The 25,862-nt window shown below is 35.1% G+C and overlaps 1 protein-coding gene across 1 annotated transcript in view; it reads left to right on the top strand.

Moving 5' to 3' along the window:
• TRPA1 (transient receptor potential cation channel subfamily A member 1) overlaps positions 1–21,078 on the top strand; it is a 32,496-nt gene extending 11,418 nt beyond the window's left edge. The window contains exons 9-27 of the mRNA XM_051768429.1: positions 2,871–2,970; positions 3,886–3,986; positions 5,261–5,430; positions 5,519–5,683; positions 6,256–6,370; positions 7,630–7,796; positions 8,654–8,747; positions 9,349–9,408; positions 10,355–10,453; positions 11,313–11,383; positions 11,855–12,002; positions 13,872–13,961; positions 14,168–14,337; positions 16,431–16,560; positions 16,691–16,873; positions 17,780–17,848; positions 18,467–18,577; positions 19,092–19,189; positions 19,962–21,078. Of these exons, the coding sequence (XP_051624389.1) occupies positions 2,871–2,970; positions 3,886–3,986; positions 5,261–5,430; positions 5,519–5,683; positions 6,256–6,370; positions 7,630–7,796; positions 8,654–8,747; positions 9,349–9,408; positions 10,355–10,453; positions 11,313–11,383; positions 11,855–12,002; positions 13,872–13,961; positions 14,168–14,337; positions 16,431–16,560; positions 16,691–16,873; positions 17,780–17,848; positions 18,467–18,577; positions 19,092–19,189; positions 19,962–20,193 (2,373 nt within the window). The 3' untranslated portion in view covers positions 20,194–21,078. The remainder of the gene's footprint in view (positions 1–2,870; positions 2,971–3,885; positions 3,987–5,260; positions 5,431–5,518; positions 5,684–6,255; positions 6,371–7,629; positions 7,797–8,653; positions 8,748–9,348; positions 9,409–10,354; positions 10,454–11,312; positions 11,384–11,854; positions 12,003–13,871; positions 13,962–14,167; positions 14,338–16,430; positions 16,561–16,690; positions 16,874–17,779; positions 17,849–18,466; positions 18,578–19,091; positions 19,190–19,961) is intronic.
• Positions 21,079–25,862: the final 4,784 nt, after the last annotated feature.

The following is a 25,862-nucleotide window of genomic DNA, read 5'->3' as shown; positions in this document are numbered from 1 at the left end:
AGAATAATTCTTTTTTACATACAGTTTTGCTTTTCTCAGAAACTCTGTTGTAGGGATTTAATTTAGTCACAACTAGATGTTGTGCTTATTTTTGATTCAAATGTGAAATGGTGAGGTTTGACTGCTTACACCTGTTTGACAAAATGACCTGTCTACAGAAGTTATTACCTGAGAAACACAGGCATAAGGTTTTGCATTTGGAGGCTTGTGTGCAAAAAGTATTATATCATAAATATCTTTAACACTCCATTTGAAACTTTCATTCCTTGAGTGCCATTTGAATATTTTGGCCTCTTCCATAGAAGCTATGCTGAGGGTTTGTTTGGCTTTCCATATAAAGTATGTCAGTTTTGAAGCTTTAGGACTGTTTTTATTTGCCCTGTCTGGGAATGGATCAAAATATGCCCGCTGGAGTTTGTGGAATGGTGCATGTATAAGCTGTGCTGCCTGCTCCCCTGAACTCCTGGCAGGAAAAGGTACATCAGTGTTACTGCTTGACAGAACTAGCAAATTTCAGCTCAGAATGAACTGAATAAAGAATAAAGAACAACATTTACTTATTTTATATGAATATTATTAAATATTCACATTTCATGCACAATAACTTAAAATAATTACTTCTATATCTTGTTTTTCATATGCTTTCTGTCTGAAAATAAGAGACGTAAACAGATACAATGTTACATTTAGGCCTTCTAGATAGAAAAGGTAAGATGACCTATGCTAAGCAGAACTGCCCAGGCACACCGTGTATGCTATTTACATTTAAATAACACCTTTATTTTTTAAAAATTATTAAACTATGGCTCAGTGTGCTACACAAAAACCAGAGAATCAACTCTAGATACATTTCATGCAGAGCTTTTAATTATTTTGCCTTTGAACTCAACACAACATGGCAATGAGTACATGCTCTTATTTGGTTGAGATGTAGAGCTATGGTTTGACATAACCCAAGGCTAACCGAAGCCTTGAAAAAAAGGGGAAGATGGAAACCTAGATCAATATTCCCAACATCTAAGCATTACAAAATTTATATCTTTAAAGAAATACTACTTGCAAATTGATTTTCAAATTAAGCATTTTAAAAACGGTGACTTCAACATCCAAGTGGCCATTGTCACATTTTACAGGCTCACAGTATCTGGTTTGTGCATACAAGTGGGCATGATTGTATTGGCAAGCTACAAACACAACGATAAGGAAGAATAAGGAAATGAAAATCAGAAAGTTGTCATGACTTAGCTAGTATCTTAGTGTCTTTTAGAGTTTTCTTTTCTTATTTAGTGGACAACATTGAGGTGTCTTGTATTTAAAATTGAGGTGTCTGGAATTTCCTGAGTTTACTTGATTATTTTTACTGAAATGTGCTTATTCAAAGGAAATAAGCAGTAATTTTCTTTTTTTTCTTTTTATTCCCTTTTTCCGTTTTTGCTTCTTTTGTCTTCACAAAAAGGAAAATTAAATATTAAATTGATAAAAATACTAATTGATATTTACAAAATTGGCATTTTAATTTTTATTTTACTATCTGTTTAATTCGTATATATTAATCTATAAATGCAAAAGTAAATGGAGTTCAGAAACTAAATTTCCAAGCTCTTAAGTCAGCTGTATCATAAATGTGGTAAATATATATGTCCATGTATAAGTTACTCCTTACTCTGATAAATAATTATGAGTGCTGACAAATTCATTTGACTGACAGCTGAACAATTATGTTAGCAGGAGCAAAGGTGATTAAATATTGCATAAAGAACTGAAAATTGCTACCCTGTATTCTTTGAAAAGAATAGATACTTGGATAAAAAAGTCTGTTTCTTTGATGAATAAGAATATTTTTACGAGGGTGTCTGACCTTGTAGAAAGGTAACTGGGGAAAGGGTCCTGCATGTATTGCTCCCAATTATTTAATCAACATACATTGGAAACTTCCTGTTCTCAGTGGTAAAGTAATCATTGTACATTTATTAAACATTTCTTATTACCACATTACAGGTGTTGCCATCCTAGAAAGTAAATATGGCTCAGGATTGTGATTAATTCTTTCTCAAATTAAGATTGGACCCAAAGATGATTCAAGTTAATGGAAAAACTCCCATTGATTTTTTTTCCAATCATCTTTGGATATTAACTGAAGTAAAACAGATTTTTCTGTGTACTTTGTTCAACTCATCAAGTTTGACTTGCAACTCAGTATCTAGAAAAATGATACCTAAGCCGTCATAAAATACAAATATATTTCATTGGTTCATTTGTTTGTATCTTCATACTCCCTTGTTGGTGGGATTTGTTAGTTATGTTTATGCTCATAGTAGTACTTTGCTGATATGATCATGGTGATACTGTGTTCATAGTGACCATACTGACCTGGCAACATGCATCTAGTGCAAAAGTAGACAAAACAGAATAAAAGTATGTCCACTTTTAATACAGCTCCTTTGGAGTCAAAATTGAATTGAGTCATATCACTTATGATGAAGAACAGAAAATGGAACAGTGTTCATACAGCATAGAGGTTCAGAAAGGTCTGTTCTGGTAATTGTTTGATAGGTAAGATTGCATCATTCAAAAGAGCTACAATTTTTGCATTTGTCCATAGCTTCATTCCCAGTATTTTCGAGTTAGAGTTTTATATTTTGAGTACTTAAATGCATGGAGTTTTTATATATAGATGACTGGGCTGTGGCTGATAGTTAGAAAGCATAGTAGTTTTATATAAAAACATAATGTGTTTATTGAAATTACTTATCTGGAACATCTGGAGTTACTAAGAATGTCTATATTCGCATTATGCTTTGAAAAAGCAGCACCATTTTAGAGTTTCATTTATTCATTATTCCTGATAAATTTGAAATTCTTTATTGCAGGGGGCTAATATTGATAGCGTTGACATAGAAGGTCGATCCCCGCTTCTGTTGGCCACTTCCTGTGCATCATGGAAAATTGTGAATTTACTGCTCTCAAAAGGTAAAAAGGAATATATACATACTATAAACTTCCTTTGAGCAGGGTTCATACATGGTAAAATCCTGTGTCTGACTTTCCTCTTAATTTCGATTCAGCACTTCAGCATCCAGTCCAGGAGCAGCTGGGCTAAACAGCTGCACAGTGCTGGTATCCCATGAGATAAAGGAGGAATTGGTGTGATGATTTCACCCTTTTTAATACAGAGTGAACAGGCTGTAGTCAAACATGTCATGTGTCATGCTTCTCAAGGTGGAGGTGCCACTGGCATTCCGTCCCTGCATTCCTAAGCAGTTCACAAAGAACTGTGGAATAAATACACCACTTAGAGATATTTTCTACTGGCACTCAATCTTTAAATGTTAGAGCCCATAGCTCAAGCATTACCTGTGATTTTATAAAATCACAGGCACTTTGAAAATGTTTGAGCTATATCTTTCAATTGCTACACTTTTGGTGCAAGCTGATGATTATTACTGTATTTCCTCTTCTTAATAGTATTATAACTGATTTTGCTAATAAGCCCTATAATAACTTTTGAAACTGTAGAGATATTACAACTTTAAAGATTATAAGAGGTGCTCATCTGCATCTTTAAATTACCTCTTGATTTGTGGGTGCTCAGCATCTTTGAATATAAGGGTCCTATATAAATCTAGGTGCTGCAATGAAATACAAAATGCATACACAAAAAAAATTATGAAATTTAAGTGTCAGGGTGATTTTTTTGAAAGCAAAATTATATGTTACAATGTCAATTTGAAAGAATATTTTATAGATTTACAAAATTTATTTTATAAAATTGTATAGATTTATAAACATATTTGTTCAGCATTTGTTCCTTTATGTTAAGCACCATCATGTAATGTGAAGGGTCAGCAGTTTTGAATTTGCTAGTATTTATTTCCATATTTATAGGAGCAAACGTATCATTAAAAGATCATCTTGGTCGGAATTTCTTGCATTTGACGGTATTGCAGCCTGGAGGATTGCAGCATCTGAATGAGAAATATCTGCAGGTACAGTAAGCATCAGTTTATGTCTTTATGTTACCCTCACTAGGAAAACATTAAAAAAAACCCAAACAACTACCATGTTATTTTGAAATGTTTGTAAAAGTTTGTGGTACTTGTTAAGTAGCCCATGTCACAAAAAATGGTTTGAAGAGGTACATATCTCTCATGAAAACATTTCAAAGCCAATAATACAGTTTTCTTATTGCCAGGCAAAGGAATAACATAATCCCATAAATTATTTTGCTGTTGGGGGATTGAATAGCTCAAGAGGTAGGCAATAAAATATAGAACTTTTCACTTCTATTTTCCCAGCTTGCATGCAGTAAAGCTAGGAGAGGTGTTCAACTCAGTCAAGCTCTAGGACTTAAATAGCTTGCAGCAGATTCTGCAGGAGCTTTCTGTGGACTGGACCATAATGAATCTTGGATTTGGTTTCTGAAAGGATTTTGAACATAGATTTGTATTTGGCTATGTTGAAATGAAGCACTCATGTTGCTGGAGCCCAAGCTTGCTTGAAAACGTTAAATTTGCTGGCCTCCAGAGCTCAAGAATTAACTTTTAAATGTGAATCAAATCTAACTGATCTTACAACATCTGCTAAAATCTGTAAACAACTTTGATAAGTAATGCAGAATAGATTTAACATCCATTTTCAGCAGATGTAGTGAATCAGTTTTAAAATTGAGTGGTAACTCAGTTATCTGCATTGACTTTCTGATTATTGATCATAGTAATAATTCAGGCAAATAAGTGGATCGAACTGTGGGAGGAGACTTTTGCCTTAGTAAAGGTTATACATGGGAGAGTTGGACGAGGTACAGAGGAAAAACAAGCAAATGAAGATGAAAAAGAGAAACAATTTACACTGTAAACAGGTGAAATGATGGGTTTTGACAGCCAGAAGTTTTGCTACTGAATATAGACTATAGACTAGGTTTGATACAAGCCTTCTGCTGCCAGCAATGAGCATTGTGATGGAATGGTAGCACAGAAGAATTTCCTGTATTGTACTGTGGATGGGTTGCAGTAAGGGTGCAGAATGGAAAACTCCTGTGTTCTTCAAAGAAGTAGTTGTTTGAAAAAATGGTGACCCACAAGCCAGCAGACATTAAATGTTCATTGTTCCTAAATTTATTTTTCCTAAAGTTTGTTTCCTATTTTTAGATACTGCTTTAAAGTATTAATGCTCTTGCTGCAAGATACTAGAAGCTGTGAAGCATTAGAGATATATATGTAATTTTGTGCTTTTTTGGGGGGGTTATTTCTTGGGGGGACAGATGGAACATATCAAAAATCTTGTAGTGGATGAAGATAATGAAGGATGCACTCCATTGCATTATGCATGCAGACAAGGTGTGGCCCTCTCTGTAAATAATTTACTGAGCCTCAACGTTTCCATCTACTCTAAGAGCAGGGACAAGAAGTCACCATTACACTTTGCTGCCAGGTTAGTAGTACTCTCTAGGCAATGGAATCCATGCCAAGTTTTTCATTCCTGTATTTTTGACATTAGTTTCCGTGTTTATCTTGCAAAGCTATGGGCGCATCAATACATGTCAACGACTTATAAGAGATATGAAAGACACAAGACTTTTGAATGAAGGTGATAAGAAGGGAATGACTCCCCTTCATTTGGCAGCCCAGAATGGTCATGAGAAGGTAGTTCAGTTTCTTCTGAAGAGAGGGGCTCTTTTCCTCTGGTAAGTATACAGATTTCCATTCATTAAGCCCGAAAAGAACTATCACCCTACATTTTATGTCCATCTGCTGGGAAGTTAATGCAATATAAATATAAATATAGATATAGTACATTAAAATATTTAATATAATAATACATCTAAACGCAAATATACAGTATAGGAGCATAGTTATGAAGTATTTGTAAAACTAATCTGCTTTATGCTTTGGTTCAGCCTGACACATAGAATCATGGCTAGCTGTAAATACAAAGCTTCTTATGCTGGGGAAACTGAGGTTTCTCTAAATCCAACTTAGAGAAGAATATTGAACCTTTTCATGGAAAAAATGTTGCTTTGGAAATACTACAATCGTTTCAGCTTCACTTCCAGTCTTGAGTAGGGTTTCTTAGGATTGGTGGTTCAAGGCATTCTGCCTTGCACTGTAAGTCCTGCTTCCAGGTCAAAGATCCTCAGGTCATTGGCAGCTCCAAAAAGCTCCCAGGCTCACACCTGTGAATCCAGGAACTAAAAGTTGAGAGTCCTGTTCCAATGTACATGTTTATAATTTCTGATTTTATACCATTACATGTAAGTGATTATAAAGGCTGGACAGCCCTGCACCATGCTGCCTTCGGAGGATACACTCGCACAATGCAGATCATTTTGGATACTAATGTGAAGTGTACTGATAGAGTGGATGAAGAAGGGGTATGTGTTCACATAACATTATTTGTTTCATGTCTGCTATTACTTCTAGACCAAATGTCAATGGTATGATATTTGTAGCTTTACATGTGTAAATTTAAGGTGCATTACATGTGTAAATTTCATTTCCTGTGGCAAACATAGCGCCTTTATATTTCACCACTCTGAAAGTTAATTTCTTGGATAAATATATGATTGCTGATATTGCTATCTGATTATTTTAAGTGGGAGACAGAAAAGATGCATATAGCCTAACAGAAAACATAAAATACTGAGTATAATAGACATGTTCCTCTTGCCCCCTTTACGTTGCAAGAATATTTTAGCAATGTAGCAAACATTGGTAATTTAAATTTAAAGAACTTATACAGACTTGGAAAAATCCAATATCAACTCTAGCTCTTTAATATATTGTTTGAAATCCATCTGGTCTGCACAGTAATATCCAATAAATACAGCATCTATCTTACTCTGAAGTTTGGACACATACAGTGTCTGTTGGGTCAAGACAGAATCCACTTCCTGGATTGGAGACCTCTTATATGAACCTGCCTAACAGTTCCCCATCAGAAAACATAGGGTGGTCATTTTAGAGAACTATTCAATTTCCAGCACAGAAGCTGCTGCTAATTTCTCTGAGAGCTGGTGTTAAAACACTTAGAATCACTAGATTAGCAACAAATTTTGCCTATAAATTAATGAGAAACAAATGCTTAGTCCTTAATTTCCCTCCGAAAAATCTGGGTGCATTCAGAAGGCTCTCAAATGTCAGTTTCAGTTTGACTTAATTCCTAAAGTACTCATTGCCTTTCTTTTATTCAAATACCACTAATAAAAGTGCCCACAGATTTTCTTGCAGATTTGTTTGTATAAGCACACCTGGATATAACTTCTCTTCTATGCTTCTCTTTCTGGTTATTAAATGCGAGTGTTCTGTATCTAAAGATACCATCATTTTTACCTATTTGTGACATGTAGTTTGTTAGTTGCAAAACTAAAAGATATTCATGAGTTGGCTTTTCTTACCTAACAGCAAGTTTCCTCTTCAGATTTCACATTACTGTAGCTGTAACCATAAAATAAAAAACATGTCTATAATCTCTAAGAGAATCTCTGACAATATTCTTATCTTTTATGTTGCTAGTAAAAGTATTCAGGACTTCCAGCTGAGAAAAAAGCATGCAGATGTTCAATGTGGGAAAGCACTGAAAGGTACTTTTGTTTTAACTGTTCATGCACTGCTGTGCTGTTTGTCTTCACAGAACACAGCTTTGCACCTGGCTGCACGAGAAGGACATGCAAAAGCAGTAAGGTTACTTCTTGACTATGGTGCGAAAATTCTGTTCAACAAAGCACTAGCTACTTTTTTCCATGAAGCAATACACAACAGGAGAAAAGATGTAGTGTCTGCTGTCATTTTGCACAAAAGGTAATGTATACAGAAAATGCTGAATTTATTTTTCAGTGTGTTTTGATTTATCCTTTTGGCTTTTTTTTTAAACTGAGATTAAGTTCTGAAAACCTGTGGTTTAGTAAGTAAAACTGAGTACATATTTTAAAATTCCAGAGGTTATGTTCTGTTCTAATGAACGCAGATAAAAAATGGCATAATTTTAATGAACATCAGATCTGTGGCATGTTGTTTATCATATTACACTGAGTATTTGTATTCTCTTTTAGAAAAACACGTAGAAGCCATTAGATAGAATTTTGACCTTTCACATAATGCTTCAATACCTATAGAATTTTAGTCAGAATGTGAGTACAACTGATACCATTCAAGAGATGTAATTTAAAATTAAGTGTTGCAAATATTTAAAAATGTGGCAGTTCAACTGCAGTTCAGAATATTTTATGTTACAATATAGTGAAGTCTCACTTGAGGAATAAAGTATTGCACCATTGATCACATCTTGTGGTAAGAGTTGCAGGAAAACTACAATTATTTCACTGTATTTATTGGTATTTATTGTCACTTGCCTAATCTTGTAACCCAGGATTCCAGCAATAGTTCCAGTTTTGTATTTTTTAGAAGGTCTTAGCATACTTGAAACATTTCTATTTATTTGATAACAGAATTTAATGTCAATAATTCTTAGAGAAGCATCCAGAATGTTACTGAGTTACTCCCTAAACTGCTAATTTTCCATTAAATAGTATATAAAATGTTTATATATTATGATTTTTCAAGATAATATCTTAAATAAAACTCAAAAAATCTAAAAGTAGTTAATTTAAAATACAAGAAATTCATTCATTTTCCAATGCCTAAAATACTTTTTGCAGGTGGGAAGAAGCTGTTGTGACATTCTCTCACTATTCCAGTGCCAATAAGTGTCCTTTGCTGGAAATGGTTGAGTATCTTCCTGATTCATTTAAAGTGAGTCTTCTGCCCATATTAAAGAAATGACTGCATGAAATAACATGAAATTAGTTATATTGCATCATTTGCCCTTGTTTTTCTGATGCTGTCCTCAGGAATATGTATTATTATAAAATAGAAACAATACAAAATCACAAATTTTTTGAATTGTATTTTAGTGATAGTTTCAGTTTGTCCAGTTTAATTTCTTCTGTATTAGGAAAGTTCTTAGCTTCTTGAGTTCAGTGGAGTTATAAGAGTATAAAGGTAGTATATAAAGGAGTATAAGTGTGATGAATGTCATCAGCTAATTGCTAAATAACACTACAAAGTGCTTTTTATTAAAATAGCAAGTGATTTGGTATATTCATAAACACTTCACACTTTATACTTGTAAACTAGCAGGTAGCCCTGTAAACTGCACAGTTTATATTTAACTCCTGCATGTAAACTATGGAGTTTTATATCATCAAAACATACCTCATAAAAATCTGACTGAATCGTCACTTCTGTTGGATGACTGTTGTATTTGAAGGTAATTTTCTTTTGGTCCAAACACATTCTTTCTGTTGAACATTATCTATATCACCTTAATTCCCTTTGCTCTTCATCTGTGAAGCTGGTGTTGGACAACTGCATAATTGAGTCTTCAGAGGAAAAGACAAGTCGAGACTTCTATGTAAGTGAATGAAAAAATCTTTGAAAGTATACAGTATGTATACTTTAATGTATATGTCAAGTTTATGTGGCTAAGATACACTTTTGGATGAATATCAGATCTTAACAGAAAACATGGGTGACTGATCATATGTTATCCTTTGGGCTGTAAATGGCTTTGAAGTTCAGTTCTGTAATCTTCGTGCTTGTGTATTTTAACAAGTATAACATGAAACTGCTGCAATGCATAAACTTTATCTTTACTCTGATAATTCTTGCAATCAAGCTGAGTATCAGAGGTTATGGGTATTTCAAAACAGTGGTGAAAGAAGACATAGTGTCTATTTATGCATATCAAAAGCATGCCTATCACAACTAGTACATTGTCATCAATAATTTAAGTCCAACGTGTTTCTTTTTTCGTAAATTCTTGTCCAAAATCTTAAACAGTAGATTGTTTTCACAATGGCAAGGAGGCATGAATGTTTTACAGTTATGTTACCTCTGAAACCATATTGAAAACAACCTTATCCATTATTATATTGGATTGTGTCCACATCATTAACAGAAACTTGCACATTTTCTGCTATTGTACATTTTCTTTATATTGTGTTATCAAAGCCATATAACCTTTAAATACAAACTTTTCTTCACAGTTGGCATTAAAACAAATCAGAGTTTTGAGAATGACATTTAAAACTGCAACATTTTAGGAAGAAATTTGCACTTTTCCTTTTACAGTTTAAAATGGCTGTTTGTTTAAACATCTTTACAGTCACATATGTATATCTGGACAGCATGTGTTCCCTGGCAGAGTTGTTAGCAATGACTAAGCATAACTGTTCTAACTGCTTTGACACAATGTGCCTTTTGTTCTCTAAAGGATAGCCTTTTTTATATTAAGAAAATCTCAGTCTTAAATTATCATTTGCATCACATTTAAATGCTGGTGTATGTGTATTACACAGATTGAATACAACTTCAGATATCTTCAGTGTCCCTTGACACTTAACAAGAAACCAAAGGATGATGAAAATATTTTCTATGAACCACTTATCACTTTAAATGTAAGTTCTCATTTTACTGGCATCATTCCCTGCTGCCCTGTTTTAGATATAATCAAGAGGTTTGAATATTTCATCATAATATTTCTTCTCCAAAGCCCCATACCTCTGTATATTTTAAGTATGTTGAAATAAAATATGGGCCAGAGTTCTTATGGTCTAAATAATAATAAATAAAACTTCTATTAGGTTTAAAAAAAATTTCTTAGTTTATTTGAACTATGAATGTATCAAGAGAACATACTATATGTGCAGGTAGTACATCAAAGAAAAACATACTCATAGTAGTGACTATGTATTGGAATGTAAGGCATTAAAAACCTGTCAAAACTGATTTTTTCATATGCTAATTGCAGAATACTTTATGTGCCTAAACCAAATTTTGCTGTTCTTTCACATTGCCAGTCTTCTTTCTCATTCTTTGTCAGAAAATGTTAACAGAACAAGCTTTCTGACTTGTATGCTTATTTTTGGTCTTCCTGTTGGCGATTAGAGTTGGTATCCTGTCTAATAATAAATATTTTTTAATAAATATTAATGTATTAATTAGTACTTAATATTAATTCTCATTAAATGTAACTAATAAAGCTTAGTCACAGGTACAATTGGAAATAGTCTGTACACATTTTAAAACTTGAAAGAGACTAAAACAGCAGCAACAGAGAAGCTGAATGCTTTAGCAGGGAGAGAAGGCAAGATAGCTTTGGGCCAGAGTGCATAAAAAAAAGAACTTTGCACTGTGTCACAGATATTTTACTTTTCATTAGGTTAATATTAAGATAAAGGTGGCCTGACCAGTTTTGTAAGCTATTTTCTTAGCTAGATGAGTTAAATTTGATCCTTCCCCTTTCTTGTGTTGTAGGCCATGGTACGACACAACCGCATGGAGCTACTCAGTCATCCTGTGTGTAAAGAATATTTGCTTATGAAATGGTGGGTCTACTCTACTTTAATGTGCATAAAAGATAACACTGCATGTCAGGACTATTGTTCCTGAGAGTTGTTTATTAAGATGTACATACTTCTAGTGTTGTCTGAGCAAATGCCTTTTCCATAAACCTCTCATAAGCATGTTTAGAATATGCTGATGATTATCGTATAAAATGTAGCTTAGCATTTAGTAAAGATTCTTTGATATTTACAGCAAAGACAGCTGCTATCTTTGTTTCCTCTTTATTGCAAAAATGTATAAAAGGATTGCCAAGGTAAAAAGGAAAGGAACAACATTTCAGAATGGCAAATACACTTTTGTCCACATAAATCTCGATGAATACATTCATCACGAAGCGACATTTCAAGAAATGTTTATTTCTTCATCTTGAAGACATTGTTGACTGTTAACATTTGAATGCATGCTCTTCTAAATTGGTTAAGTGTTGTAACTTTAATATTCTCACTTTCAAGGATGGCCTATGGGTTTCGAGCACATCTAATGAATTTAGGCGTGTATTCTCTTGGTCTCATCCCACTGACTCTTCTGGTCACTCACATACAGCCAGGAAGACCTTTGAATGGAACAGAGCTCTATGAAGCAAGACCATTAGAATATGAGGTACTTTTCTTACTAGTCACAATATTTTTAGGATTTTTATAGCAAAATTTGTGATTATTTAAATAATTTCTAGATTATGATCTAGCAACTCTAAGGAAAAGAATTGAAGTGTATATTTTTTAACATTCAGCAGCAACTTCTAAGATGATTTGCAGTTCTCACTTCTTATTTTCAGTCTGTTCTGAAAAATTTACATCTGGTACACTTTGTTCCCTGAAGTGAATATTTGTTTAATTTTGAGAAAAAGGACTAAATGAGAGAAAAAACCTACAACTGAAACAGAAACTCAAAAAATACATGCTAGTAGAAATAAAAGGTTCATGAGGATATCCTGATATATGAAAAAATCTGGAGAACTACATATGCAGCCCAGCCCAGTCCAGTATATTTGGGATTCTTGAAGATTCAGAAGCCAGAAGTAGCAGAAATCCAAGCATTCATGCTCCATTAACTCACTCATCTTCCTGGTGGAAGATAGGAGAATAAAAGGAGCTGCATGCAACAGACTGAGGAATAGCTCAGACTGACTCAGGTCCTTGAATCATCAGACTGGGTGGAAGAAGCACAGCTCCAACGAGGAATGGTGCCAGCTGGTGGAGAAGCAGTGAACTGAACGGAAGCTGGGAAGTTGCTGCCTGAGAGACTAGAGCAGTAGCAGTGTATATGAAATGCCATGCACTGGAGGAGACAGTGTCCAAATGACCCAGTAATAGCAATGTAGTGGGGAATGCCAGCTCTACAGGGAGCGCAGCGTTGCAGAATGGGGTTCTGTACTCCTAACTCAGCCCCTGCCCCATTGCAATGTCCCTTTTTAACCTGAGTGTATTCCAGCACCACTGAAAAGTGAGTGCCATGAATTTGTGGTCTGCCTATGAGTTAATAAACCCCTCAGGTGGGGAATTAACTCTACAGGTTATTTATTAAGATGAAATCCACTATTGTAATCCATACCAATAGACAGCTTTTCACAACAAAGTTGTCTTTGCCTACACCAGTTGCAAAGTGAAACATCAAACGGAGCAGCCACGTACGGATGTCAGGACCTCCAATTTCTCCAAAGACTTCCACAGCTTTTCCAGAGACTACAATCTAATAGTGAAGTTATGGAGAACAGATTTGGGAAAGGCTCTATCCACATTTGCTACAAGCACTCTGGTGGCTAAAAAGGCCAATACGAGATAGACACATCCAATTGCAAAAGGCACAGCAGAAAGACTCCTTAGGTGGTATATTCTGCAAGACACAATTCTTTCTGCGTTGTCTTTTCTCCTCAAGAGTGATCCTGCGTGTGTTCTCAAAGAAAGCAGCAGCGTTATAGATGGTGTGTCTCCAGGCCTCCCGATTGGAGGCCAAAGTAAACCAGTTATGTTGATCAATATGGCCAAGGCTGAGATGTTGTTTTGGGGAGTCCTTGTATCTTTTCTTTGGGGCTCCTCTCATGCAGCAGCCAGTGGCAAGTTCACCATAAAGCAAGATCTTGGGGAGGCGGTGGTCCTTCATCCTGGAGACGTGCCCTGCCCAGCGCAGCTGTGTTCTCAGCAACATGGCCTCAATGCTTGTGACTGCTGCTTGTTCTAGAACATAGAACAATGAACATATGGCATAGATATTGCAATTTCAGTTCCCAACTATTTATCGTGGCAATTCTCAAACTTTCATACTTGTTTTGAATTGCTTAAATACAATACACATAACATGAATTGCACAATAAATTCTAGTAAACCAGAATTTAGACAGTAATACATTTATATGAAGGAAGCTAACGGAGTTTCTTAACTTGCTAATATAATGTATATGTAATAGGTAGAGCTGAAATGAACATTCATTTAATGGTTTCTAATTTGGTTTGTGTTCTGATTTTTGTTTCAGGACTCATACTTTACAAGGGTGTGTATGTGTTTAGTTTTAATTATGAGTTTATTGGGAATCTGCAAAGAAATATTTCAACTAATTCAGCAGGTAAGTACATAGAGAAATAACATTACTCAGTGTACTTGCATGACTGTTTGTATGATATTGAACTAAATCTGTTTTTTCCCTAATTAGAAGGGAAATGCCAATTTATGCAAGATTAAAAGCAAGAAGGGTATTTAAGTAGTGCATTGAATTCAGTCCTTTAATGATGCATGATTTGTAAATATGTATCTGTCTCTCTTAAATCCTAGAAATTGAAATATTTGTTGGATTACTCCAATCTACTGGACTGGACAATTTATACTACAAGCATAATTTTTGTGTCTTCTTTATTTATTAATACACCAGCTCATTTACAGTGGGAATGTGGAGCAATTGCTGTATACTTGTCTTGGATGAACTTCTTGCTTTACCTTCAACGGTAAAAATTATTTATCTCCTTTACAATAAAATACTTTCAATACTTTCAGATATTTTACATATCCTAAACAGTGACTGACCAAGTTTGATAGTCCCATTTTGTATTTTTTATTTTTTTTCATGCTATACAAGTTTCCAGATTAGGACCATAGGAATTTTTTAACCTAATGAAACCATAAAGAAGTTTCAGTGTTTTTCATGTAGAGCATCCCAGCATATGTTCTGACAACCAAAGAAATACTAGTATTTAATGTTAGTTAAGCAAAGCCATGAATTTATCTTTCTAAAATAATCTTTCATTGTACTGTATAGACTTTGACTTTAAAAAAAAAAACAAGATCAGAAGGATATGAACTACAGGAGGCATAAGGAAGTCAGTTTTTATAAGTAATACCTGTGAGAAGGTAAATTCCTTTACCATTTTACATATTGAATGGCACACCCCACTTCTTTATACCATTGTGTCCTATAAAAGAATTATAATGGATGATACTATTTCTTCAGTTGACATTAGGTCTTTTTACTGACATTCATTATTCTAATGTTGTCACTGGTACAATAGTGTCCAAGAGTTATAAACAGCAGGAAAGCTAGGTGGAAGGAAAAAGTAGTGTGGGTGTAGTGCTTAGGACTAATAAAAATGCACCCGAGCAGGACTCCATGTGATAACACTGCGTAAATATTCTTCTGATTCTTGTTGTATATATGCACTAATCACTCCCGTGAAGTCTTGCAGACAGACAAACACAGCATTTGCTGAGTAATTTCAGGATCATTTTACTGTAATAGGGATGTTTAAGGACAAGGTTTGTAGACAGAGTTAAGGTCAAAGAGAATACCTTTATGGTACTGCCTCTGCTGCAAACCCTGTCCTACCTGTGTCTGCTGACTTAGGTGACTAAAGAATGGGCATGTCCTGTCTGGTATGGGTAAAATGAGGGTTAAATCTAGACAGTAAAGAATAAACAGATGATTGCTCATACTTCCTGCTGCTGCTAGCTGAAATGCCTCCCTGGTCTGTCTATATTTCCATGTGTATAGCAGTAGAACTCTATACCTGATTTTTCTAACTCATTCAGGCTGTCTTTTCCCAAAGCAACCTGTCGTTCCATTGACTTGAATGGAATTTTGCCTAATAAATGCCTAATAAATAAGAGAAGATCAGGTTTGTTTTATTTCCAGCTTGACCTTTTCAGTCTTGAACATAATATTTCAGGGTGAAAATCATGTGGAGGGATTTTCACAGTTGCTGTTGTTGCAGCATAAAACAATCACTGGGTCCTCAGATCTGAGAGAGGACATAAGTTCCCAAGTTCAGACTTGGGGGAATAAGTAATTTAATCTGCTTTATGACAATTTGTGTTCTGACATTTGTGTTGGTCAAGAATGGGAGAGGCTTGCCATGTGACACACTGTTGTTGGAAACACAGGTGTCTTAAAAGTACGCTACTCCTCTTCTCTCTGCAAACAATGCATTTATTTTTGTTTGCTTGTTTTTCATACTTTGTATTATATGAAAACTACATGTATGTAGTAAGTTCTTACTTTGTAAGAAGCAAAATCTTTTAAATCAGGCATCTCCCTGATAGATGGATTATAATGCCAGTTGTTCTTTGTTCTGGTCACTTACCTGCTTCTAGAAGCAGAAAAAAAGTTGGGTATTTTCCTAATGCTGTTATTCTGAGAGCAACAGTGGTATAATATTGTACAACCTATGGCTATGGAGAGAATAAATGTTATCCATGAAAAATAATATCTTGAAAACTGCTCTGGTGCTTTAAAATACAAGATTATGCGGTTTAGGGTTGATGTAAGTAGGATTACTTCCACTCTTTTGGATGTGAAAGTACAACCGGTTTGTGCCATCTCAGAATGTCTCAGAGAGGCAAAATGTCTCTTTTCACAGATGAAAATCAGCATTACTTACTGCCTTATGTAAATAACTGCAAGGGACTCTAACTTCAGTATTTAACAATTTAGGGGTGGACTTGGCAGTGCTAGATTAATGGTTGGAGCTGATTATCTTAAAAGTCTGTTCCAACCTAAACAATTCTGTGACTGATTCTATGTCTTTTCTGTTTACTTGTTGCATAGATTTGAAAACTATGGCATCTATGTTGTCATGTTCTGGGAAATTTTGAGGACTTTGATTCGGATAGCTGTGGTTTTCTTTTTCCTGATATTGGCCTTTGGACTGAGTTTCTTTGTCCTTTTGGGTTCACAGGTTAGTTGGATCACATAGTTAATTTTTTATCATTATAAATATTATCTTTGACTAAAGTGTCTCAAGACATTATTTACAAATTTCATCAGTTTAGTTTTTTTCTTGACTTTGATATTTCTTCTTTTTGCAGCAAACATATAGCACACCTCTGCTTTCTGTAATGAAGACATTTGCAATGATGCTGGGAGACATTAATTACCATGATGCTTTCCTGGATCCTTTACTAAGCAGTGAATTACCATATCCATTCCTGAGTTACACAGTTCTCATTATATTTACCTTGCTTATTCCAATCCTTCTTATGAACTTGCTCGTAAGTAATTTACTTAGTAATATAAAAAGTGGTTAAGCATAGGTTTATATGCAGGTTTCTATATTTAGCATATAGAATTACTGTAGTAAGTGACATTCATTTGTTATTTATTAAATTGATATTTTCATAACATATTAAAAGGTCGCCTTTCTCTGCACTTGTTTTCCATCCAGTTTACTATTCTGAGTATTTTAACACAATTTACTCTTGCAAGGTTATCTTGTATATCTTTAGGTAGTAATTGTGATGGAATTTGAATTGCAGCTGCAATGTATTATTCTGAGGTCTGTATAAAGAAAATTGGGCAACAATGATTTTTGTATCAAAACCTAGCACTAACAATAATTAAAAAAAAAAAAAGCAAACCCAAATCAGATCTTCATAGCACAGAAATCAGTAATCAGCAGTAGTGTTGGAACTCACTAACAAGCCTGACCTGAATAAATAGAATCAGAAAACATGATAATGGTGAGAAAGGGGGAAAATAGGTAATATATCTTTAGCAAAATTCCATTGAACATAATTTTTTTTTTAGGAAATAAAATTTTTATATGAGCTGAGCAATAAAAATCAAACAATTCCATTTTTTTAAAGATATTTAGCACTGCCACACTTAACATTGCAGCAGTAATGAAGAATCAAAAGGAAGGGATGTTATTTTTAACAGCTCTTTGAAGTAGCTCTTTAGTGCCTTATTAAGTGCCTCTTATTTTAAGAGGTGTCATTAAAAATGCTTTCTACATATCTTGATATGTATTTTTCAAATATGCAAAAAATATTCCTAAATTCCAGGGAAAAAGCTAATTTGAATGTTAGATTTTCTATTTTTTATTTAAATGTGAATGAGAAATACAATTGAAATTACAGACTGTGAAAAAGTAGATAATGAAATGTTGATATTTCTAGATTGGTTTGGCTGTTGGGGATATTGCTGAAGTACAAAAATACGCTGCACTCAAAAGGATTGCAATGCAGGTAAGTAACATACCATTGAAAACCCAAGTGTTGGAAGTAGATATCATTGTTAGAACAACATTTAGATAATTAGTTGATTTGTCATCAGCATCTCTAATTAATACCTTAGTATCTGTGTAAAGCAAACTGGTGAACATGGCATCTTTATCTCTTTATCAATCATATGAGTCATTGTAAAGGACATGTACAAGCAAATGCATTTTTAAGGAATTTTTCAAGAGTCAATTCAATGAATTCTGAGCTGTTCCAAGAACAGAATCTCAAAATCAGTAAATGCAATGCTTGAAATTGGAGAGTTGTCTTTTTGTTAAAAAACTTATGCAGTGGAAAGAAGGTTAAGATACACAAAAATCAAAAGGACACCAAATTCATTCTGCTTTCCTGAAGTCTCATTAGTTATAAGTGTGTCCATCTGTGTGGAATAATTAATTCTGCTAAGATAATACTGCTATACTGCTTTAACTGTGTAGTTTCAGTGTCTGGGCTGGACTGTTCAAATATTACACCATTGTTTGCAGTGTGGACTAGTACTAGTGATTTGAATATGTTATTTTCACATGATAATGTGTATTTATCTTAAGAGAATATAACTCATTTTAAATGCAAAACTACATTTAGGTTAACCTTCACACCAACTTAGAGAAGAAGCTACCATTTTGGTTCTTAAGTCGGGTGGACCAGGAATCAATCACTGTATATCCCAACAGGCCAAGATACTGTGGATTTATGGTAAGATGGTGAATATTAGACAGAAGAATTCTTACCAAAATGAGGTATGATTGACTTTGTACACAGATTGCTAGGAACACTGCATTAATAAGACTCAATCATTAACTAACATCAAGGGAATTTTAAACGTTGATTAAGGTCAGTGAAAATGATAAATCAGTTTGAGTGAAGCCATATTCAGATATAATTAGTGTTTGAAAACTCAGTGATCTGTAACTGTATTAAGCAAGACAATCTACAGAAGATGTTCAGATAAAAAACAGAATGACTCCCTTTTGGCATTTCTTCTTTTTTTTTTTTTTTTTTACATTTAATTTCAACTGTTGTTGGTAGACTGAATTTTCCGATAAAAAATATCGCAAAATAAATGTTTTAATATGTAAAAAGCCCCATCATAACAGAAACTCTTTTTAACATTAGCACTGTGTGGAAATTTTCCATTCACCTATTTGGGAATTTTAATCTATTTTCAGACTATAATACTTACTTCAGTTTGGTTCCATGTTTTGTTTAGAGTGTGTTCCAGTATTGCTTTGGGTGTGAAGACTCTACCACATACGCACAGAGCCCTGATACAACATTAGAACTGGAAGTTCTGAAACAGAAATACAGGTATTTGTTGCATTATTTTATTGATGTAAAAACAAGTAGAACCAATATTACAAACATAGTTCGATTCACAGAGAACCTTTTCAATCACAATGTAGATTTAATGTTGTAATTTTGTCAGTCTAGACATTCTGAAAGTTAGATTTTCAAAATGCTTGTTTGGTAGTTTTATAAAGACACTTTATAGACACATTTTCAAGAAACATGTCATTTTTTCTTGAAAGATAACAGATACTGAGTTCTGTATGTGTGATGCTAACTTAGGTTAACTATTTATTTGCATCAATTGCACTTTGGATAGTCCTTTGAAAGAGATCAGTAGTCAGTGCCTCATCAGTATTCCTCATATGCTGTAAAAAATAGTTTTGAATTTCACTAAATGTTTGTAGATGCTTAATTGCCATTGCAACTTTGGCTCTTTTTTCTTGCCAGACAAGAAAATAGATCAATAGGTAAAACTTTTGATAGAACTGGCAACAATTTTATTCTGAGAGTGAAGTTGCTTCTACCTTAACTATATAATAAGTTACTTTTCCCAAGAACCAGGAACTTATTCTTTAATTCTATTTCCTGAAACCTAGAGAAGTACCTACCACAACTTGAAGAATTAAATATATTCCAGACTATAGTCTTTGTTAGCAGAAGGATCAAGTTAAATACTGTCAGAAGGGTGAAGTTAAGCACTGCCAGGTCTTTGTAATTTTAATGAGTTAAATGTCCTTTGAAATCAAATGACAAAACCTGATGTATGCATTTTTTTATTTTTATTTTTTAGGCTCAAAGATATATCAACATTGTTGGAAAAGCAACATGACCTCATTAAATTGATTATCCAGAAAATGGAAATAGTGTCAGAAGCTGAGGATGAAGACAGCAATGATTTATTTCAGCACAAATTTAGGAAAAGGCAGTTAGAGCACAAGAATAGTAAATGGGATACAGTGTTAAAAGCTGTTAAAACAACTGTGCCTAACCCAAGCACAGAAAAAACCAACAGCTTCTTCTAGACATGGCTGTGAAATCATGTTGTATTATCATTTTGTTTTACTTTAGGGTCACTTCTCTTATTGTCTTTGCATAATGTTAATGTGATACATCATGTATTCAAGTATAAAAAAAGGCCAGATCCAAAAAGAGGATGCAGATGCTCAAAACATTATTTAAGGAGACTGAAGATGTCTACATTCAAAACTGTGATCCTAAAAGTGACTGCCTAATCAGGAAAGTGCCTAACTCACCAGATGCCAACCTTGCTGTCCTGACAGTTCCCAAGGCTTCTGTCTAGATCTGATCTTGGATTTGGCTCTAGTACACTTAGGTCTGTATGCAATGACATTATTTTCTGTTACCAGTATTTTCAGAATTTCTAAATTTTTAGAAATTAGACTCTAGTTATTTAGTTTTCAGATGCTTTGAGAGAGCCAATGGGCTTTATGTAGCTTAAAGAAAAAGTACAAAACTAATCTGAGAGAGGTTGGAAGTTTTGCTGAGTAGGGACTGCAGGATCAGGCCTGAAAGGTAAGAAATGAAAGATCATGAAGTTGTAATGTAAGGGAAGAACTGTTTCCTTTTCTAGACAACTGTATGCAATTCTCAGAGGGATCATTTGTACTAGCATGCATATAGCAATGATAGAATGACTGTTTAATATTAGTCATTTACAACTTGCTGTCCTTATACTGCTAATGTGATTTTGGCCTTCCTGATAACCTAAAATTGACCTTGCTACCTTAATCTGCACCTTGGTTTTACTGTTTATTTACTGGATATGCAGTGCATTATGTAATATACAGTAATATATCAAATGTAGAAATAAACATGAATTAAACTGTGTTTAAGTACATGACTACATTTGTTTCAAAACCAGTGCTAATAAATTAATTATGACTATATGTGGTGGTAACTCTCTGTGGTTCGCTTTTGAATTCAGACATTTTCTTTGAGAACTTAACATACGTTATTCTCCACAAAAGAACAATTGTGTTTCCTGTTTATTTAAAATTAGCAGAAGGTGATTCACACTGTACAAAACTGGTGTAGTCATTAGAAAACACAGGAAGATGTACTGCCATGGATGACATGCTGTTCAGATGGGAAAATTCTTTATCACCCAACAGTTCCATCCCAGATTTGAGAATTTAAATCCTTGCCTGGTAAAAAAGAGAAATGGAAAGGTTATCACTGCACTTTCTACAATGCTTACTAGGGTAAATAGCTGCTTAATATCAAATAGTGAATGGCATTTAGAGATTCAGGAAGCATTTGGACTTTTGTTTCTTTCCACCGTCAAGATTCATTGATACCTTTGAATCCTGTGGCATAAATCCATGCCACTTGTAGCTGAAGATGTTTGCTGTTAAAACTGAGGTTCTGTTCTGGGTTTACCTCCCAGAATGTGCACAGGCATTTTGCATATAAGTGTGATTGCAAAGTTCAGTTAAGTAAGTTTTCAGAAGGCAAACTGGGGGCATAAACATAAACATACTACTGCATGACTGTGTCCACAGATGTACTTCTGCCTGCTCCAGAGGCCCCATCCTTAAGTCTGCCTCTGGATTACATTCTAACTGAACTGTTGAGATCTGGTGTGTACCATCGCTGTCATGCACCCAGGTGGAAAGAAATGCATTGCACAGGTAGTGCAGCATGCCAGTGTCTCCAGTTTTCCCTTGGCAACACGGGTGTGAGGAATGTGCTTCCAAGTTCAGTGTGTCTGCCCTGCAGGCTGCTGCAGGAGGAGCGGCTCTGCTTCAGGGTCAAGCCTGTGTGACACAGTGAAACAGAGAGAGAACAAGTAAGCAGAGTCAGAGTCGAGACAGTAATAATAAAACTGTAGTCACTGAAATAGCATTGTTGACTTGGATCTACTCCTGTGAATAAACCCTGTTGGAGTTTTCTGAACTGCTGTGCATCTGCAGCTCCCTCTGTCAGTGGAAAGAAGAATGCCCAAGTTCTCAGGATAGGGCCAAACTTAAAAAATGCAAATGTTTTTTAACAAAAATAATTTTGAATTCCTGACAGTCTGTATCATTAACACTAGATGGCAGTGAGCGATAGCATTTTTGAGTAAGTAAATTGGACCTAAATGCATTGTTTGAAGTGAAGAGGAATAGCAGTATGATTAGAGCAGAAGCAAACCAGTCAGCACTCACAGTTTTAAAGTCTGAGCCTTTCAAGCCTCTTTAAATAGAACTCTGAGACATTTATACACAGCTGCCTCTCAGCTTTTCTGAGTATTTAATTTACAATTTGAGAAAAGTTTTTCTTTCAAATTTTATATGCAAAGACAGAAAGAAGGTATTGTATAATTAGCTAACATTACAACATTGAATTAGTTAGCTTTCTGTAGAAATCAGCAGACTAAGAGTATTTAATTGCCATGTGATAGAAATATCTAATAGAGCCTAAGGACAAGAGGTGTAGAGTTTAAGAAAAAATACAAGTCAAGTCAACTGGAATACAAATTACAGTTATGGTTAAATAAAATTGTGTAGACTGAGCTGAAGATACTGAGTCATTTCAGCAATCTCTAGAAGCAGTCCTGTTAGAATCATTAAGGTTAGAAAAGACCTCTAACATCATCTAGTCCAACAATTAATCTAATACTGCCAGGTCCACCTGTCTCTAAGCACCACATCTACATGTTTTTTAACACTTCCAGGGATGGTGGTTTCACTTTCCTGGGCAGACTGTTCAAACGCTTGACCACCCTTTCAGTGAAGAAGTTTTTCCTGATATCCAATCTAAACCTCCCCTGATTCAACTTAAGGCCAATGTCTGTTGTCCTATTTCTTGTTACCTGGAAGAAGAGACCCACCCTCATTTGTCTATAACCTCCTTAGATATGTTACAAGATAGATACAAGGAAATATATATTAACTGAAAGTGTCATCGTGTGAATTTTTAAATTCACACTTTGGAATTAATACGGATAAATGCAACTGAAGTGGATTCTCTGGTTGTGAATATAGCATCTGCAAACTGTGATGGGTGTATATCTGTATCCAATCCTTACCCACTTCCCTTTAGTCTGTATGGATACAACACCTCTTCAGCTGAGGTACAGATAGTTCTATAAGCATACGTGGTCACCATTTGTCTTTTTCAGGACTGTATAACAAATAATTCTGATAGTGAGGGTAATTACTCCATCTCTTATTTTCTGCTGCTCAGCAGTTCTGGAACTGTTTTCTTGTCATGATGAATGTCAGTGTGGGTCAGGCAATGGCACCATCTCCTCCCACCAAAACCAGACCATTCTCAAGAGCTTTTGTTGGGAAGGTTGATTCATACCTCACCTGTGTGACACACAGGAGGGTCACAATTTGGGACAAGAAATGCCATGCCTATGTGATTTGGCAGTCTGAAACAAGCTGGCAATCCTTCGCTGAAACCGGATGCCTTGCTTTCTAGCATCAGACTTGCTGATAAGGACAGACTAGCAAAATACTAGCAAACTTAAAATCAGCTAGAGCAATAAAATACATCCTTAGAAGAAAACTTGAAGTGACCAAATTTGAAGTGGACTAGAGTCAGACTATTATTTTGGGGCTGCAAAACCAGGTAGGTGGAAAATAACTTGCTTAAAGTTGTCTAGTGTGCATATTGGTGTTCTTCATATGACATGCTGCTGAAACAAAGACAAAGCCACTCTATAAATAAGTCTCCATCATTTTTTGACTCACATTTTTCCTTAGAGAAATAGCCTTGCATTCTCCTTATTCTTATTGTACCATTTTCTTATCTGCAACATACTGACTTTGTAAAACTGGCACTGTAAAACATTTCACACGAAAATGCTATATGAAAAATTGGACAGAGAACTGATAGAGGAGAACCCACACACACTGAAATCAGCCAGGAAGGATTTAAAACCCTTGGGGGCTACACATATTGAGGAAGAAGAGAAATCTATATGAACAAAGTGGTGGCCCTTTTAACTGCTTAGGTTTTTATTTTGTAAGATGAAATGCCCATTAGCAAAGCACATAGCAAGAGAAAGAAAAGATGAGAAAATATCTTTAATCTGTGTTGGAGGACCCAGGAGAAGAAACTGGAGCCAGATCTTCCCTTAGGTTAGTGCCTTTTTACCCGACCCTGTCAGTGTAAGAAATCACTTAGGCTGCAACATAGTACACATCAGTTGTAAGCTATCTTTACATTGACTCTCTGACAGAAATGGTCTCACTGTAGGCAGGAATTAGTCCTTTGTAATCAACAGACAAAGTATAGGAGTATAGCAAACCTAGCCCTGGAGTTATAGACAGCAGGAGAGTTTTTTGAGCTTTCCCTTTTAAATGATTGAGAGGATGTAATAAAACAACACAGGAGTTGAGAAAATCTCTGATACCAAAAGCAGCATTTTCTCAGCAGTAAAAAGATACTGGGTCATGCCAAGGTGTAAATCTGTACTGACACAGGAACAGCAAGAGAGATCCATTTGAACCTGGGCATGGGTTGGTCCATGCACAGGCCACTCAAGCATACTTGAACCTGTTAGGTAAAGATATTGGCATCCTTATAGAAATGCACCAAGACAATGTCACAGTAATCACTAGAAAAGGTGCTTCAGAGGCTTGAAAAACTAGCTCAGTGTTGTAGAGATTAACTCTATCCCACCTGAAACAAGGACACTCAGGACAGGGAGAAATCTCAGCAATGGTAAGACTTGGTTTAGAAGTCAAGATGGAAGTGATGCAAGTGACAAGAAGCGATGCATTTTATGTTATTTCATACTTGGGAATCATAGCTTAGAAAGTAGAGCAAAATTTAAAGCTATTAATTTCAGAAATTTGTTATAATGTTGTTAGTATTTATTTATCCAGAGAGGTGACTGCAGTCTAAAAACTGATCAGCAGCAGGAAATGGTGGATTGAGAAAAACAGGCCAGTAACTTGGAGAAAAAATGAAGGAGGAGAAACAGGAAGTTACATTGACATTAGCATGATAACACTAAAAAAGGATTGAAAGTTCCCAAGGCACCACTGGCCCAGAGTACAATGGTGCTGCTCAGAGGAATGTCAAATTCAGCTGCATTCATGTGGGATGAAGGACAGGGAGAGTTAAGATCATTTAAACTATTAAAAGAAGAAAGTGTGCTTCTCAACTCAGTTCTGATGATAATCCCTGGAGCTGGCAATGTCCATGGGAATGATTCAGCAAGGCAGCATGGAAGTGATGCTGTGAGAGATATCCATAATGTACCTCACAGTCATTTGTCATTACTTGAGCTGACTCACTTCCTGCGGATTCAAATTTTAACATTTATTGGCATATCTTCCTAGTCTGTGGGATAATTACAGTTGCATTAAATGGCTGAAAGTAATCGTGGCTAAAGGCCACAACTGGCAATGTTACTGGATTGTGAGGAAAGGAGCATGTATATTTCAAAGGATTTGGTCTGCTTCACTTCAGTTTGAAAGTTGTGTCCACATCTTGCATGCATGAAGAATTGTAGTATGGTGGCTTCACCTTAACGAGAGGAAAGGATTCCCAAGGCAAGGGACAGATGCACTTTCCTAGGCTGAAAAAGTTTATGTAGAAAGTGTATCTGCTGGCACTTCCAGCTGTCTTCAGTGCTCACCAGGACTCTGCAAAGCTACAAGAAAAAAAATGCTATACAAAGCTGGATAAGTCCTTCAAACACTCAAATTGAAAAAGAAAATGAAACAGGCAA

Source organism: Manacus candei, unplaced genomic scaffold (genome assembly GCF_025592945.1).
Source record: "Manacus candei isolate 608988 ecotype Guabito, Panama unplaced genomic scaffold, ASM2559294v1 h1tg000008l, whole genome shotgun sequence".
Classification (NCBI taxonomy): domain Eukaryota; kingdom Metazoa; phylum Chordata; class Aves; order Passeriformes; family Pipridae; genus Manacus; species Manacus candei.
The sequence above is the reverse complement of the archived record's forward strand: the minus strand, read 5'-3'. Positions and strand labels throughout refer to the sequence as shown.